The following is a 17,696-nucleotide window of genomic DNA, read 5'->3' as shown; positions in this document are numbered from 1 at the left end:
CCGGTACTGCTAGACTAGCAGGTCACCTATGCCGTGTCCACCTTTTCCTTTTCCTTCTCGTTTCCTCTCTCCCTCCCCTCCCCTCCCCTAACGGCTTGCCCCCATCTTGGCATTCTCATTCTTCTTGACTTTCCCCCCATTCCCTTGAATACCGGCTTTTAATTCGCATTCCTTGTTCCCTTTTGTACAAAAAACCCTTGTGCGGAACGACGGCATTAATTCGCTGTACAAAACCCATACATCCCATACAAGCGCAGCGATAATATGTTGCCAGCGGCCATTGGCTGCAAGGCATCGGGCATCTGGAAGCAGAGCCTCTTAATAACGCACAGCTGTACATAGGCTACTATCTACCGCGACTTTAATAATGGTGCAGAAGGGGGATTAATAGGTGCCAAGTTTCCTTTGTTATGAATCACATATGAATTCAAGCTCAACTGAGTAAATGAGTTGTATCGTAGAGTAGAGTGTAGAGTAGAATGTAGAGTAGAGGGTAAAGTCTACTTGATAAGTAAGTATGTTTGTTCTGTACGAGTGTCCGCCCCGCAGCGGAACGTCGAATAATCTCCGCTCCGCTCGCTCGCTCGCTCGCTCACCTGCGCCATGCCTCGCCCACAATGGACATTGACGACATCCTCGCGTCCGTGGACCGGCACGATGACTCCCCGGCCTCGGCTGCGCTGGATCACCAGCTCCTGACGCGTTTCTGGGTGGCCGAGCGCGCCGTCTCGGAAGTGCTCCCTTGGCCCACGCTTCTAATGGAACGGATGATGGAGAGAGTATCCCAGCAGGTTCTTCTTTCTTCTTCTTGACTCATGAGAATAATAATAGTATACTGATGGGCATGCTAGATATCCCGAATAGAAGATCTGGCATCCTCATCCTCCCCAACGACGAACCTCCACCTCTCCATCCTCCAGACCGACCTCGCCCGCACGCAATACCTGATCCGCTCGTTACTGCGACAGCGTCTCTCCAAACTAACAAAACATAGCATGTACTACCTTTTGAAAATCGCGGGCGCGAATCCCGTCGATTCACAACCATCCCAACACCACCACAACCAACAACAACCGCAAGATTCCGTCCCTGATTTCCCCGCTGGGATTCTCGGGTCGAATACCTCCCCGCTTTCCAACCAGGAGGCAAGCTTCCTACACGCACACCAGAAATTACTTGCCGGCCATTTCGGCGCGAGTTTCTTATCCGGGTTTCCTGCCCAACTGCGCAGACTGGACGATAACGCCGGCGGGACGAGCATGGTCACCGGTCCGGACGGGAGGGAGGCTGTCTTCGTGCGTTGTCTGGCCGACGAGGTGGTCGTCCGGGTTCCCCCCGGGGATGGCATTGACGTTGAAGAGATTGGTGTTAGCATGCGGAAAGGCGAGGTGTGGGCTGTTCGCTGGGAGGGAGTTAGAGAGGCCTGGGAAGGAGGGGAACTGGAATTATTATAATTCTTTTTTTTTTTTTTCTTTTTTCCTTTTTTACCCCAGTAATGCACGATTGATATGATTATGAATGGTTGTCTATTTACATGAAAATGTTTTCTGGATTTGTGTACCCTTTGTGTACCCTTTGTGTACCCTGTTCTATGCTACGCAATGTATCCATATGTAGGAGGCTCCTCTGCCACGCGTTCCAGGTACTCGCGGTCGATCAGAGACTCGATTCGTTTCTTGACCATGTTGACGTCTGGCACGAAGCGAGACGAGAGCTGCGTGAGGACCTCCGTCATGAGTTGGGCGTGGACGAGGCGTTTGCGTTGTCTATATATATTAGCTACCATCAAAAGGGAAAAAAAGGAAAAAAAGGAAAAAAAGAGTCGAAACTCACTTCATGATTCGTACTATTGCGGCTTCGATAGTCCCTCCCCGCTCCTCATCCATCTTCTTCTCCGTTTCGCGGCGCTGGTCGCTGTTCTCGACCTTGTTGCCGCCGCCGCTGACGACCCCGATGCGCACCTTGGTGAACATGCTGGTGAAGTCGGCGTTGTAGAAGAAGCGGTCCGTCGGCTTCACGTCCTTGCTCATGGGCTCTTTCTTGAGCACGCGTGTCTTGCTAGCCACCGCCAGCGACTGCAGGTTACGGATCAGGTCGTGGTCGGGAATCCGCGTGCGGGCTTGGATCTCCTCGTACGTCAGGGACTCGCCCGTCGGCACCTCGTTGAACAGTAGCAGGATGATCATCGCATACGTTGAGACGTTGAGCTCGTGCCGCGCCACCTTGCCGTTCGCCCGTGTGAAGGTAGCGCGCAGGTCCGCCGTGCCCATGCTCGGCTGCCACGACAGCTTGCGCCCGTTGTGCTTGCTTAGGTAGAACTGCTCGAAACTATGCTTCAGGCTCTCTACTTCGCGCGGGAAGATGCACGGTAACTGCACCATTCCCTCTTTCGTGCTGCTGCTGGCCATGATCTCCATCGGCCACATCGTGCTCGTCAGCACGTGGATCTCCAGCTCCGCGCGCTTCTGGTCCGGGTCCCCGGACTGCGCGATGTGTTCCTTATAGCTGGTCGCTAGGTCCTCGGAGATGGTCATGTCTTTGAACATGTGCTCGATCCGCTGCGTGAACTGGTTCCCAACTTCCATCTTCATCTTCGAGATCATCTGCCGCTCCGCGTCCATGCTCACCGACCGTTTCATTAGCAATCGCCGTGAGAGATGTTTCTTGTAGTACGTCTCGAACAGATCTTTATCCTTGATGTACCGTAGCAGCGTGATGCCGTTGTCTAATAGAGCGTCCACCTCGCTGTCTGTCTTGCCCTTGATCCCCTTCTTCAGGTTTTCATCGAAGAACAGAGAGAGATACTCCGAACTGCGGGAGTTCATATTGATGAAGTCCGAAAAGCTCGTGGTGATCGATGTCTGCATCCCCTGATCGGAGAGCAATGACTTTTCCCAGATGTTGTCGAATTTCTTCTTTAGCCCCAGGACAGCATCCACCCATTGGATGGCAGCGATTGTCTGCTGGTTGACCGGCTTTTCTTTCTCCTTGTCTCGTCCCGCTTTCTTCTCACCACCAGCGGCCGCCACTTCCTTTTCACCGGGCTTCGGTGCCGTGTTTTGTGATACAGCGAACGATGCTGCATTGATCTCTCGGCCCATTTCGTAGACTCGCTTTTGCACGGCATTCGTCAAGGCGGTTTTCTTCTTGTCGACCCTTGCGTTCAGCTCATAGACATTGCGCAAGACATCTAGCCGGTCATGATCTAGCATCTCTTTGGCGCCGCTTCCTTCCAGATTGATGACCTCCGCGATGTTCTTGCGGATCAGCTCTTCATCTAGAACCTCTTTGATTTTTGGCTCCGTATATGAGCATAGCGTATACCGGCACCGCTCCTCCTCCTCTTTCAATCGATTAGAAGCGTGCCGACAGAAGGTAGCCGCATCGGCCATTTCCACGAGTCGCCGCCCCTCGGCTTGGTAAAAGGCCTGACTTGCCTTGAGGAACGCAGGTTCGAACGTCGTCAGGTAAAGCTTGGAGGAATCTTCCTCCGTGACCGTCTCGTACAGGCCCTCGAGCATGTAGATACAGTGTCGAATGAATGGCCGTTCTATCTGATGTCCGGCCCGCTCCAGCTGGATCATAAAGAGCACCGTCGACTCCAGCACATCGGCGATTGTGGTTGTCGAATCCGGCCGCACGGGAGACCGTAGCACGTTGTCTCGAAAGAGGGCCATGGATACCACGTATATAGAAGGATTCCGATGGTCCGAAGAAACAACACGATCCTATGTTCGAGAAGCAATGTCGTTAATCAATATGATCATGATCGAATTTTTGACAACATTTGCTGCTATTCCCACTCACCATGTACATCAGAACATCCGTGAACATTCCCATGCATAACTGGTGATCTTCCCATGCCGACTTCAGTGCGTTCAAGAACCGCTCCCCCGCAGCTCTCCTCTCGTTGGACTGATCCTGCGCATCAGCCGGCTCCTGCTCCAGCAGCAAGCTCGGTGAGATGGCAGCAGTAACCTGTTTCTGAACTTCGCTGCATAGCCATTTTTTTTCGAGCTGCTTGACGTTTTCGTACAACTCCTCGCCCCGCGATATTAACACGATCCGGTACGCTTGTCGATATAACTCCTCGAAGGATAACGTAGAGGCATTCTTCGTATGGATTTCACGCAATGACGCCGCTAGCGTTGCCCATATACTGTCGAAATCATCCGGTTTGCTAGCAGCGAGACCCTAGGAGATATAAGTGTTAGCAGCAGCTCTATAGAATCTAAATGGCTCATCGGGTCCAGATTGTAGACCGATATACAACCAAAAGACACAGGAAGCAAAATATCCCCCAACTCACCCGTCTAGGAGCCCGGATCTTCTGCCTCGCCCTCATTGCCGCCATTTTCGCGTGATTGTCTCGACTGAGCGGCGGAGGCACTTGCGGGGCAACGAGAGCGGCGGAGGTGAAGATAGAAAGAAGACGACAAGAAACCCCGGCTCGACAGCAGATCAGAAGCTAGCTCGCGACCCCAGAGACTTCCCAGAGACTAGATCCTACGAGCAAGAAGCCCATGTGTCAGAACACTAGTGAATGATGGGGAGTTGGTCCTCTGCCCACCGCGGAGGAGAGCTGGAAGAATAAAAAGTCCGGCCTGCTTATCTTCTTTTATCTTTCTCTTTGCGGCGGATTCTGACGCTGTCTTTGACGTTTTAACTGCCTACTGTTATTTGTTTGGCAAGTGAACAACCCCTTAATTTGATTCCTCTCAGTTTGCAGCACACCATGCGCTTGCCTACAGCTTTATCGTGGAGCTTGCGTGCGCTCCCTCGCCACGCTGTTGCTGCCTCCCGTGCAGCTCCAGCCGCGACAGCATCCTCACGTCTGTGGCTTCAATCTGACCGGTCCTTTTCATCATACCCAACACAGTCTACCCGGCAGCAGCGCTCAAAACCACAGTTCTTGTCATTCGGCTCTGTTCGGTACAATTCCAGTGACTCCTCGTCCTCTCGTCCCCTCACCGACCGCAGAGCAGACCAAGCCACAGATGAGCAGCAGGCAGAGCAGAATCGCCTGCGCCGCGGACAGGAACCGGCATATCAGATCTCCTTTACGTGTAAGCCCTGCGGGCATCGGTCATCGCATCGGATGTCCAAGCATGGCTACCACCGCGGCACAGTTCTGATCCAGTGCCCGTCTTGCCAAAACCGACACGTTATCAGCGACCATCTCGGCATCTTCCTCGACCAGAAGAGCACCCTGGAGGATATCCTGAGCCAGAAAGGCCAGGTGGTGAAGAAGGGCTTCGTGAATGGCGATATGGAGTTCTGGGATGACGGTACCACGAGGATCACGGAGCAGACCGACGAAACAAAACCGGAATAGAGAGGGTAATCGTTTTCTCTGGAGGACATGTGTTTTTCGTTGCTTGAATAGCGAGCGGTGTCGAATTTACTGGGTGTACAACTGGAGTTCAAAACAGGCGTGGGATACAATTTTATCAAGGAACTTCTGGGGCGTCAGAATAAAAGAAAGTATATTTCATCACCATGTATATAGTCATATGTACTCTCCTCTGTAATAACTATCTATCAGTCCCAAAAAATAAAAGACTATACTCTTGAAGAAAATGCCGCTTTTTTGGATATCCACCCTTTTTAAAACGCCTGGTACTGAGTACCCAAACAAACGAAAGTGTAAGACGCATGTCCCTTTACCATCCGCGTCTCTTGCCACGATGCTCCATCCCCTTTTCTTTTCTCTTCTCACGCTTCCTGTCATTCCTCCTCTTCTTGTCCCGGCCGTATCTCTCCGGGTCGGCAACCGCCTCGATGCGTCTTTTGACCCGTCTCCCTTCACGGCGCTCCTTAATCGCGTCGTTGACGAGCGTCATCTGCGTCACATATTCGGTGGTGCCGAGTTTCTTCTGGATGAGATCTAACACCTCATGGCTGTTGCTGACCAGAGCTTTGTACCCGTTCTGGAAAGCTTCATCTGACGATCGCGGCGGGGGGATCGATGCATCGGTGAAATGCAGTAGGGGAAGAAGAATGACTGGGAGGGATGGACGGATCTGATCGGTCTCTAGATGGCGACACAGAGCTGCGAGCAGAGTCATGGATGCGGTCTTGGGGATTAGAGTCTCCGCACGAGTAGAAATGATCTCCCGGCGAAGGATCGAGGAGATTTGTTCAAAGATGTACTGCGTAGCAGGCTTTGAGAGGCTGTCAGCTTCTTCGTTGACAGTCTCTTGCTTATCCTCATCGTCGCTGTCACTTTCATCCAGGTCAGAATCTTGAGCTGTATCATCAGCTCCCGCCTTTGAAAATTGCAGGTCGTTCTGGGCACAGCAACGGCCGAGGAAGACGATATTACGGATGGTCTGCACTGCGAGCTCTTCACTGACGCCTGGAGTACGCAAGCAGCGCACACTGGCGCGGATGAGTTGGATCATCGAGTCCCTGTCAAGTTCCAGTCCTGCGGCTCCAGCCAGAGGGAGAGAGCCATAGCCTTGTGCGGCATTTGACTTGGCCAAATCCGCAAGCCACATGCCAACCAGATTTGCAGCACACGTCTTGACCCAGGCATGAGGGTAGAACAGCGATTCGAGGATATCGGCCCAAATGCCCTCGCACTCCTTGGACAGCGCGATGGAAGACATGCTCCGACACAGCCTTGTAAAGAGCTGGAGGGAAAAGTACAGTGTCTCCCAATCCTCGTTTTCCTGGTCTTTCAACAGAGGCTTCATCAATTGCGGGAGCACTCCTATCACGAAGCGGGCCTCTTTCTCCTTCTCTGTTCCTTCCGCCTCGAAATAAATTCGCATCGCTTGTAACCCAGTCCTGCACAGTAACATATTATCTGTCTGTTCCAGCCACGAATGAAGAGGTCGGAGGACAGTCTTCATTTGCTCCTTGTCTGCTCTGTTGTAAAGCTCTCCAAGCAAAGCACCGGCCATTTCCCTACACTCCGGAGCGTCATCGTTGGCCATGACAAGAACAATGGGTAAGAAAAATGTCCCAACGATATCTTGCGCCAATTCCGGACCGGTCTTGGCTAGGAGCATGTGCAATGCTTCCATCACAGACTGGCGTCCTTCCGGATGCTTATACTCCAGGTTCTTGGCCAGGAAGCTTAGTTGTTTAGTCCAGCGGTTCTTAGCCTGCGGGTATTCAATCAAGAAGTGAATGTATACACCACGCGCTAGGTCTCTCGCCGAGCGTGTTTGGTTTGTGACCATCATAGCGGCGATATTGTCTGCCAGCTCATACATTTCCGGAACGACAAACTTCCGAGCCATGACAGCCCGGATGAAATTGAATGTCACCCCCTGTCGGTCCGGCTCTTCGATATCCGATGCCAGGCGCTTGAGAAGGTAGGCCAGATGTCCGTCTCTAAGCTGCGTACTCTTCCTTTCGCGAATCATGGCCGCGATCAGCTTCAGCGATGCCTGGGCACCTTCCGTATTCGTGCTAGGGGCTTCTTTGATCATCTTAACAGCCTCCGTAAGATAGACATGAGAATTATTGTCAATCTCAGCCAACGGAAGCTTGATGATAGTTGACAATAATCGGAGAGCAGAGATCTTCACCTCCTCAAGTGCCTGAACCATGGAATCACCAATTATGGGAAGGAAACCGGCCACATTGTTTGCTGTAAGAAGAGAGTCGAACTTGTTCAAAATCGATCGAAGAACATCAAGGGAGAAACGTGTCAGTTTGTAAGCATACGACGTGGTCGAGCCTCGACTTTGGCCTCGTTTCGGTCCTCTCAGTTTTATCAAGAAACGCTCCTCTGCTGCTGTTAACTTAGTTTGCGCCTCCGCATTGTTCGGGTCCTGATAGGACTCCTTGATCACTTCGTAGCAGAACACAAGCAGATCTCTGCTCTCGGCGCCCGGGTTTCTCAAAAGACCGATTCCAATTCTCCTCAGTAGTTCATCTGCCTTTTTGATAATATTTGAGGTGAGCTTTTCACGAAGCAGGGCCTGCAATGGGCGGATCAAGTGAGACAAGTATCGCACGGTTGCATTCTTTGCCAGCAACTCCATAGAATCGTAACTCTTGCTGCTCTTCACTTCCTTCATCTTGCTCACATATTCCTCGGCATCCTTCTCTTGGCCGGTAGCGCCAAAGATATCATCCATGACAACGGCGGTCAGATCCGCTAAACAGTAATCCAAATCTCCCTGTTTGAAGTCGTCTGTGGTAGCGACAAGAATCGAGTGGACGGTAAAAGAGAGTACATGGAGCTGGTAGCCTCGTGCCAAAGTATTGCGGAGCTCTTTCAGAATGTAGCTGAAATACCCCGGGCCTAAGATGATGGCGATGTCGCTAAGAGTCTTTCGCGCTGTGTCTCGGGTTTCTTGTACTCGACTCTTGAGAACACTGCAAACGTCTAGTAGGACCGGCTGCAGCCGAATACCCATCTCATCCTCGGGAAGAAGTTTGAGAAGTTTGACAGTAGTGACCGCAGCTGGCAAGCGCAGGCTCATTGCTGATTCCTCCTTGTGATGAATGAATTCCGTCAAAAATGGGATGAAATGGGAGGTGAGTTCCTTGACGACTTTCTCTGTCGAAGGGATCGATTTGGCAAGAGTAGATTCTGTCGGCGCATCGGTTTCCACGACCTCCATCGCGTCTTCTCCATCACCAGCAGCATCAGCACCCGATGATGCTTTGAACTTGACCATAGCGTTGGAAAGGGCATCCGACATCTTGCCGAGAAGCCTGATGACATTCTTCTCCAAATCAGGCTTGCTCTGCATGTAACCACGATATCTGCGGAAAGTGTTTCGGAATTGGTTCCAGTCCAACCACTCCCCAAGAGAGCCAATGGTATTGACTGCTTCGGCGACAAGATTATGGGCGCTCTCGTCTGCTTCTTGATCAAATACAAAGTGCTCGATGAGAGGGATGAAGATGTTACTGATGTTCGAGGCTTGAAGTCTGCCCTGGGATGCCTCGCTAGCTAGGCGGCGCAGCGCCCGCAGCCGGCGGTGCTGTTGGATATGAAGAACATTGGTGAAGAACGACGCTTCTTCGTCATCTCCAACCAACAGGACATGCATATCCTGTATAGCTACTCTCGTTGGGTTAATCTTGACGAAGTATCCGAGGACAGTGACAAATTCCACCCGAATGAGCTCTGACTTTTGTCGCATCCCCTGCTGAAGAGCAGGGAACAGAACATCCTGGACAAGACTCTCAAAGTCTTCGGAATCATTAGCTGTGGGAAGCACAGCTCTCTCCATAAACCGTCTCAACCCAAACGAGGCGCTAGATCGTATGGCAAGTTCCTCCTCGTCTTTGACATGATACAGCATATTGTAAAGCAGAGGCCGCCACTGCTGAGCACTGAACCCTTCCCAAAGACCCTCATTGATCTTTCTGAAAGCCTGGAGGCGTCGCTCATAATCCAGTCCAAGCTTCTTTACCGATCTGGAATTCAAGTCTTCGCACAAAGATGCAGGCTCGACAAGTTTAGAATCATGCTTTGCAAAGGCAGTGAACACCCTGGAAAGAACCTCGCGATTGACCTCATCTCTGAAATAATCAAACATGGAGGAAACAGCATCGAATACTTGCTCCGTAAGCGAGACATCGGCGCTAGTATCGTACAGAGGTAGAAAGTGTTCCAGAATACGCAAAAGGCCAGATTTAGTCTTGGGCGAAACTCGATCTGCAGGCTGACGAAGGAGGTATGTCGTGATGCTGATCAAACTGAAAGTCTCCTGGGAGGATTCCACACAAGGAGCCACGAGAGATAAGGTCTCTACACCAGAGACAAGGAGAGGTCGCGAAGGGCCACGCTTGAGCAAGCGACTTAGGTGGAAGAGAATATGCTCGACATAGGGAGACAAGACTTCGGTGCGGATCTCCTCAGCAGAGAAGTCTGCCATTTCTTCTTGCTCCTGTAGCCTCTTCCCGCTAGCGAGCCCGACAATTGGAACCAGGATCTCATCCATGACGAAAATCTTGACTTCATCTCGAGCAGATTCTACTCCAAGACAATCGGTAACCTTGGTGAGGAGAGCCTTGTTAAATCTAACAAGGTAGAAGGATGAGCTAGGCGCAGAAGCCCAGGTATGAAAGAGTCGTAAAAGACCCGAGATTCCCTGTGCAGTTTCAATGGCAAAATTTTCCATTCTCGGATCGATCGCTTCTGTGAAAATAGTTTGGAGATACGGCGTCCAGTCCTGGCCGGGTGAAATAGAGAATATCAGATCCAGGCAATGAATGGATGACTGGCGAACACTTTTCAAGATGTTCAGCATCTTATCATCTTGATGATCAGATGATTCTGCTGACTGTGCTTTCTCGATGGCGCGGCATGCTCGTACAAGACAGTAAACTGTAGCATCCATTGCCTGTTGGGCGTATGGAAGCATGCGGGTCTTGAGGGTCTCAAAAACAGTCTCGATCAACTTCAACATACCAGTCTGTCTTCTGGGACTTGCGATTTCCTGCGAGAAACATTGCTCTACCAGCTTAGCGTCCTGAACCAAACGAATGTTTGCAAACGGGCCTAAGGATATCTGCATGAAAAGCTCAAAGTCCTCATCAGACAAGAGAGACAATGTCCTGAGAATGGCTTTCCGCCGTCCAGTCTGGCCTGCTTGGCCAGCATTGGAGCCTGCCTTGGAGATCATTCGGCCGTAAAGAAGCCTAAGAAGTACTGGAAGCAATTCTGCCTTATGACCCTCCTCAATAACACTGTCCTCTCTGCCGGTATGTACGAAAACGGCCAGTTCATCCCTGAACCTCGACTCGTCGAGGATGTTCAACAGATTCTCCTGATAGGGAGAAATACTTGCTGACTTCCAAGTAAAAATGGCTTTCAGAGCATGCTTTTGCATCTCGGAATTTCCGTGACTCAAGAGCCCGAGGAGTGCTTCGTGCACCTCGGGCGCTTTGAAAAGAACTTTGGGATTGATAAATTGACCAAACAGCGTGAGCATTGCCATGCGATCTCTGAACCCCCAGGTAACATGGGTTCCATCCTTGAGATCGGTGCTGTCATCCTCATCCTCCCGCAATGCCCAAGAGAGAAACAGGGGGACAATCTGCCGAGAGCGCTTCTCAGCTATAGCGGGTGCTGCATTGAGGACGCACAGTGCTTGAGTGCGAGGCGATGCAGGTAGAATCTGTGTAAAGGTGTGTTCTTTCTCGAAATCTTGAGTCAGGGTTGTAGCAGGGTCATTGCCGCTCTGGAAAAATGTGGACTGGATATCTTCGACTTTGGCAAGATTGAAACACTCAAAATATCCAGATACATAATTATTGCTGTTGTTGTCGGCTGTTTCGTCATTTGCAAGACCAGTCGACGTTTCTTGAAGCCATTGGATTGCCATGTCCGAGACGAGCTTCTCCCCAGCGGTATGCTCGCTGATCGACTTCAAAGCAGCAGCGGCATCATCCCAGAGAGGTGTCATCTTTTTAGAGAACAATCCGAAACAGAAATGGGGGATCAGTGTGGCCATCCATTTGCGAGAGGAGACTTGAGGGTACAGAATTGCAAGTTTGCGAACATGCATCGCAAGTGTTCGGTGCGATTGCAAGGTCAACGGGCTTTCTTCGACCTCGATTGCAAGGTCAACAGGCTCAGGGTCCTCTTTGTGTACCCGAACAATAAGCTCTCGAAGAATTTTCAGCGATAGCAATCGTGATTGATGGGACGGCCCCGCGAGATTTGTGATGAGGCTGTTGGCGAACTCTTCGATGGATGATTCCTGGATATTGATGCCTTCGGTACACGCAGAGATATATGTGAGGACTCCATCAAGGAAGAGAGGGAGGCGAGAATAATTTGCCGCAGCGAGTGTAATGGAGCCCCAGAGTGTCGTATCAAGATCCCCGGATTGGACAGCCAATTCGACGTAGGTCTTGAATCCCTGCCCATGGAAGAATACTTTGCTGCTATCAGATAGACTTTCCTCGCTCTTAAATGCAACGAGAAGCTGTTCGTGCAGATGGCGCACCAGGTCAGGGATAAGAGAAGGGTCAGTATGCAAGGCCAAAGCTTGGGGAAGCTTCGAGTATGCATTGATCAGAGCGATCTCCGCTGGACCTGAACCAGGGGTTGCACTCAACCGACTTTTGATATGGGACTTCCATGTTGGCGGGCATGTAATATAACCGGGCTTTGTCGGCTCAGAAGATATACAACCGGCTTGATTCAAGCGCAGTAACGTAAGGCAGATCCCATACTCGTTTTGTTCCCATGAAGCATTGATAAACTTTTGGAAATATGGGAGAACAACGTTATGGAATCTCTCAGACCCCCATTCTGAGAAGGTCGCGCAGAAAGAGAGAAAATGGGACGAGAACTTGTCATTAGCCACAGCATCCATGATTGGACGCATGAATGGCAGCATTTCGTCCATTGGAGATACTTGGAGGGCGTATGCAATAGTAGTCAGTAGCTGAGGCAAGGCTCTATCGAACGCCTCAATGGCAGTGGCAGCCTTGCGCAGCAGGAGCAAGAGGGTCTCATGTACAGTCTTCCAATCCCGGACTCTTGTGCCCTTCCGAGTGCCGATAATCACGAACATCAGACGGCAGCCGAGCTCGATCTGTTGCTTCTTTGCCTTTTTGGTCTGGGACTCGATGTAGTGTCGAGTCGATTCCAGGATAGGAGCGAAGGTAGTGGCGGGTGTATTATGAATGGTGTTGATAATAATGCCACTAACAACCTCCACTGCCAGATCAAACTGCTGGCCGTCATCCGAAGGAGCACTCGCCAGGAGGCAACCGAGAATATCTGTAGCATTCGAATGCAACGCACCCTTGATACCACGCATGGCATCCGAGAACATAGCCATGAGCCCAGCCTTGTATAGATGCACATCCTTGACATCTGCTGTTTCTCGTAAATCACGCAGGAGGAATGACACGGCGCGCTCGAGGGGCACCTTGTTCTTATGGTAGACCAAGGCCGCCTTACGGATCAGGAAGGACATCGACTCGGCGGCAAATCGTGCAACGAAGGTTTTTTGCTTCTCCTTACCCAGATAGGGCGTCATGATTCCGAGCAGTTGTGTCAAGTCCGGCACCAGAAGGCGTGAAAGAAACTTGAAGATCCATGCGAGACAGGTGAAACTCCATTCCACCACCTCGACATCGCTGTGAGTCGCGGCGACAGACGCCACGAGCGTGACCGCCGCGGCGAAGTGCCTCTCGAATCGGACGCCCAAATCCCTTGCAAATTGCGCCAGAAGCGTCAACAGTGGCTCCATACACAAGGGATCCCTCTTTTCGATGAACTCCATCAGCAACGCCATAATTTTCTCCTCATGGTATAGAATCTGCGCGAGACTCTCCGACAGCGGGTTCACCCGACGTGCAAAAGCGACGAAGTTCTCCGACAGATTGAGCTCGACCCAGTGATCGTACGCCGACCGGAAATGCGACGAAGTCTCGTCTGCATCCTCTCCAAAACTCGGCCGGCGGACGCGGTGGATTGGGTCGATCTTCAGTTTCGCGATGCGTTGAGTGAACGGCTCGAACCGATGCGATTTTGTCGTCTCTGTTCCTGACTTGACGCGCTTCACGGGCTTGCCCCGCGAGCCCGAGGACGCTGCCGGCATCATGGTGTCGAATCTGCGATGCCCGATCGGTCGCTGGCCGTGTTCAAAGCAGCTCGTCGAGGTTTCTGTTCTGGCCTTCCCAAAACTCCCCGGAGCTGCCAAAAAAAAAGTTGATTTTCCGCTGCGGAGATAAGTCAAATGGCACTAGCCTTTATCCGGCTAGCGCATCATCACGTGAGAACGGGACTGGTCCAAGCTCTTTTCGGCTTAGTGGTCTGGAGAGGCTCGACCTGACGACAACAGTGAAGAGAGCTGGTCAGGATGGCAGGCAGACGCTGAAATAGCTCATCTGGCATCTGTGGGAAGTGCTGGTGTTGAAAGATACCGGAGCTGAGGTTAGCTGTGATTGAATTGTCGAGCTTTGGGTCTTGCTGATGTCTCAGGTCTTTCGGCACTTGGAAATGGCGTCTAAAATGTGAGAAATACTTCATATTCTATTTGAACCATCGATCGACTGACTTTCTTTTCAGAATCGTAATTGGCGATGTGGGCTGTGAGCTGCGCGATGTGTTTACCAAGCTCGCCAAGCTTCAGGTGAAGCAGAACTTCTCGTTTGCAATTGTCGCTGGAGATCTCTTTGGGGACTGCTCGACAGAGCATGAGCTAGAAGAGATAACTGCGCTGTTACAGGGAAATATTCTCGTGCCGCTTCCGACCTACTTCACTTTGGGCAGTCGGCCGCTTCCTACGAGGGTAGTAGAGAAGATCGAGGCCGATGACGAAGTGTGTCCCAATCTCTATTTCCTGGGGAAACGCGGGACGTTGAAGACGGCAGAAGGCGTGCGGATTGTGGCTCTGGGAGGTCAATATGGCGCCGCTGCTGGGAACGGAGACAAGGCGACGCAAAAATATCTGCCTAGTTTCACCGAGTTTGATGCCAAAGCTCTCTACGGCGCTCACAACGCGGACATCTTAGTGACCAGTCAATGGCCCAGGGGGGTCCGAACAGGCTCCAAAGTGAGCCTGCCAGAAGGCTCTACACCTCCGGAAGAGGTACAGTGTGTTGCAGATCTCTGCTCGACCCTCAAGCCCCGGTACCACCTCTCTACATCAGGGGCCATGTTCTTCGAGCGAGAGCCCTTCTTTCACTTGCCGTCCGAAGACCAAAGCCCCGACGCCAAACCGCTGACCAGGTTTATCAGCCTGGCGGCCTACAACAACCCTTCGAAACAGAAATGGATGTACGCCTTTTCGTTGGACCCCAAGGCCCCCGTTCCGCTTAGCGTCCCTGTCGGCGCGACAGCGACACCCTTTGCGCCCATCCAACCCAAGCGCAAGGGCCTCGCCAGTCAGAAAGAGTCATTTTCTCGCTTCGCCGTCGAAGACGACAGCAATCGACCGCGCAAGCGCGCACGAGCACCCCCGCCCGGGCCAGAGCAATGCTTCTTCTGCCTGTCCAACCCGAACATCGCCACGCACCTCATCACCTCCATCGGCAACGAAAGCTACCTGACGACAGCCAAGGGCCCCCTCCCCACTGCCAAAACGTTCCCCTCGCTCGACTTCCCCGGCCACATGCTAATTGTGCCCTTCAGCCATTCCCCGACTTTAAACCTGATCACCGACCCGGAGGCCCGCTCCAGCACGTTCCGCGAGATGCAGCGCTACCGCGACGCCCTGCACTCGATGCTTCGCAGCCGCGGCTCCGCCGACGCCCTCGGCGCCGTCACGTGGGAAGTCAGCCGTGGCAACGGCATCCACGTCCACTGGCAGTTTCTCCCCGTCCCGGCGGACCTGGTCTCGCGCGGGCTCGTCGAGGCCGCATTCAAAGTCGAGGCAGAGAACCTGCGATATCCCAAGTTCGAGAAACCGTCGTCGCAAGATGAAGCCACCGAGCCGGGCGACTTCTTCCGCGTCTGGATCTGGCGGCCTGACTCTCCGCCAGCTGGTGGAGAGCAGGTTACTTCCAATGATAAGAATAGCGAGGCGGCGAATTTAACCACCCTCCTCCTCCCGCTCAGCACGGACTTCCGCTTCGATCTCCAGTTCGGCCGGCGCGTGATGGCCAAGCTCCTCCAGCTTGAGCGGCGGATGAACTGGCGCGACGACGTGCAGACGCAAGAGGCTGAAGAGGCGGATGCAGAGGCCTTCAAGGAGGCCTTCAAGGAGTTTGACTTTACTTTGGAGTAGCCGGGAAACTAGAACCTTTTGCCTTGTACCACTAAATCTGCGAGCTACAAAAATGTTATTAGTAAGAATTACTTTGGTTATGATCTGTGATCTGTACATTTCATTCATGTCGAGGTCATCAAATGAGTACAAGGAGCCTAGCAAGCAAACAGGGAAAGCAACCGGGGAGGCAAGAAAAGAAAACAGGTATATCAACCGATCAAGTAAGATAGAAGTGATGGAGGATCCGCTGTAGTCCATAATGCAATAATCGCAACCAGAACGCAGTACGCCAAGAGAGTTCTTTTCAATGATGAAAAAGAAGAACCAGGAAGAAATGGAAAAAGGTAATCCAAAAGGGACATCCAAAAGGGACATCCGAGGACAGCCGAAAAGAATGCAGCAGTCTCATTAGATATTCCTCCACGAGTTCGCGACAGGCCTCCGACCACTCTGCAACAGACTCGGCGGACGGACGGCGTTGGCTGGCTCTGGGGCTGTGGGGGAGAAGGGCGGCGGGGGCGAGGAAACATGCGAGGGCGAGTAGTCATGGTACAATGGGTGTGCTTGGGAGTACTGTGGCTCCTGGTAGTCCGAGACGTAAGTAGGGGGTGGTTGCGTCGATGCAAAGGAGGGTTGGCGCTGGAAAGCCGTGTGCTCGGGCATCTCGTGCGAGGGAGACATCGTAGACACTGGGTTATACTGTTGATGTTGCTGTTGTTGGGGGATATAAAGACCTGGTGCCTGTGGGCGTGTCTGTGTCTGAGGGTATGCCTGCGGCTGCGGCTGCAGCTGTGGCTGATAGCCGTATGAATGCTGATCATTACCATACGAATAGTCATTGTATGGCTGCTGCTCGTAAGGAGAAGCGTTGAAAGCTCCTCGACCAACTGGGGTCTCCGGTCCAGGAGACGCTACATTATACTGACTCGAGCCATGTGCGCCACGATAGTCGTAATGTTGAGCTGGCGATTGCATCCGCTGGGGCGGAGGAGCCCCTCTTCGTCCACCGACCGCTTGTCTTGCCGCAGGAGCAGCAGCAGCGATAGCGCCAGCCGAGGGGGGGAAAGCGGATGTAACGCCATACTGCTGGGTCGGAGAGTTCAGAGGCTTCATTTCCATCTCGTCTGGATGAGGACCGATGTCTTCAACTCGTCTAGAGGCTGAATTCTCCCATGTCGGCATCGAAGGCAAAACGTCGTCGTTAGTCTTTGCGCTGACTCGTCTTGAAGCATCAAATGTAGCCGTCGACGGGCCACGGTACACCGGCGGAGCCGCTGGTGATTGATATGCGTCTCTGGTTGGCATCGATGAGGCGGCTGCTGCTGCTGCTGCTGGCGGCGGTTGATGGTACCCCGTCGGTTCATCCATGTATTTTGTACGGTCGTCCCTTCGACGTCTACCAGAAGGGCAGCACATGGAACAGCAGCCACAGCACCCTTTGCAACATTGATAGCCGCAGCAGAAACAGTTGACCACGCAGGCGAGGACTCCCAGGAGAATAAGCGAACCAATGACGATAGCGACAATAACAGGCCATCTAAAGTGTATCGTCTGGTTAAAATATAGGCGATGACTCCAATGTCTCGTAGCGGACGTACTTGCAATATGCCTTTTCCATGCACTTATCCCAGCTCGAAAAGGTCTCTGGCGCAGTCTCAATATCGCTCACAACACCTCTTGCCCAGATGGGCAATCTCGTCGCCGGACTCATTTCGAAAGATGCACCCGATACAATCAAACAGTGGTATAAATATCTTCCAGCTTCACATTCCAAGGCGATGCGCGCGCGGTTCTAGGGTATAGCGAGGGAAACGATCGGACGTGGCGACGCAAACCGAGAATTGTTAATTCCAGACGTCTGCGACAGACAGCGAAGTCGAGAAGGCCCTGACTCGAAAATATCTATCGAAAAAGATATAAATGTTCGTCAATGTTCTGTCTGATTAAGCAGATCTGCGCAGCCGAGGGTGCCGTAGAACGCGACGAGTCGAAAGGAGCGGATTGTCGCAGCACTGTCAACAGAGACAGAGCAGGATGCGAGTTTGA

At 52.2% G+C, this 17,696-nt stretch overlaps 7 protein-coding genes across 7 annotated transcripts; 3 read left to right on the top strand and 4 right to left on the bottom strand.

Moving 5' to 3' along the window:
• Positions 1–617: 617 nt before the first annotated feature.
• On the top strand, positions 618–1,454 carry ASPZODRAFT_153067 (hypothetical protein; the record flags this gene model as incomplete). The annotated part of the gene is made up of 2 exons (XM_022725933.1): positions 618–791; positions 852–1,454. The coding sequence occupies 2 exons, from the start codon at positions 618–620 to the stop codon at positions 1,452–1,454; spliced, it is 777 nt and encodes a 258-aa protein (XP_022579924.1).
• Positions 1,455–1,594: 140 nt separating this feature from the next.
• Positions 1,595–4,354, bottom strand: ASPZODRAFT_144045 (hypothetical protein; the record flags this gene model as incomplete). Its single annotated transcript, XM_022724975.1, has 4 exons — positions 1,595–1,766; positions 1,834–3,728; positions 3,808–4,194; positions 4,310–4,354. The coding sequence occupies 4 exons, from the start codon at positions 4,352–4,354 to the stop codon at positions 1,595–1,597; spliced, it is 2,499 nt and encodes an 832-aa protein (XP_022579923.1).
• Positions 4,355–4,945: 591 nt separating this feature from the next.
• ASPZODRAFT_31224 (hypothetical protein) lies at positions 4,946–5,293 on the top strand (the record flags this gene model as incomplete). Its single annotated transcript, XM_022728216.1, has 1 exon — positions 4,946–5,293. A coding segment is annotated over one exon (348 nt), but the record flags the coding sequence as incomplete, so codon positions are not given.
• Positions 5,294–5,663: 370 nt separating this feature from the next.
• ASPZODRAFT_17627 (hypothetical protein) lies at positions 5,664–13,541 on the bottom strand (the record flags this gene model as incomplete). Its single annotated transcript, XM_022727068.1, has 1 exon — positions 5,664–13,541. The coding sequence occupies one exon, from the start codon at positions 13,539–13,541 to the stop codon at positions 5,664–5,666; it is 7,878 nt and encodes a 2,625-aa protein (XP_022579921.1).
• A 398-nt stretch (positions 13,542–13,939) lies between these two features.
• ASPZODRAFT_17626 (hypothetical protein) lies at positions 13,940–15,668 on the top strand (the record flags this gene model as incomplete). The annotated part of the gene is made up of 2 exons (XM_022727067.1): positions 13,940–13,953; positions 14,009–15,668. 2 exons carry the CDS (start codon positions 13,940–13,942, stop codon positions 15,666–15,668), a joined length of 1,674 nt encoding a protein of 557 aa, XP_022579920.1.
• Positions 15,669–15,794: 126 nt separating this feature from the next.
• On the bottom strand, positions 15,795–17,166 carry ASPZODRAFT_588822 (hypothetical protein). The gene has a single exon (XM_022728807.1). It carries the CDS (start codon positions 17,064–17,066, stop codon positions 16,059–16,061), a length of 1,008 nt encoding a protein of 335 aa, XP_022579919.1. The 5' UTR covers positions 17,067–17,166; the 3' UTR covers positions 15,795–16,058.
• On the bottom strand, positions 17,082–17,367 carry ASPZODRAFT_134060 (hypothetical protein). The gene has a single exon (XM_022723422.1). The coding sequence runs from the start codon at positions 17,359–17,361 to the stop codon at positions 17,206–17,208; it is 156 nt and encodes a 51-aa protein (XP_022579918.1). The 5' UTR covers positions 17,362–17,367; the 3' UTR covers positions 17,082–17,205.
• Between the last annotated feature and the right edge of the window lie 329 nt (positions 17,368–17,696).

This window comes from Penicilliopsis zonata, assembly GCF_001890105.1.
Source record: "Penicilliopsis zonata CBS 506.65 unplaced genomic scaffold ASPZOscaffold_11, whole genome shotgun sequence".
NCBI lineage: Eukaryota > Fungi > Ascomycota > Eurotiomycetes > Eurotiales > Aspergillaceae > Penicilliopsis > Penicilliopsis zonata.
This window is presented reverse-complemented; position numbering and strand designations above follow the sequence as displayed.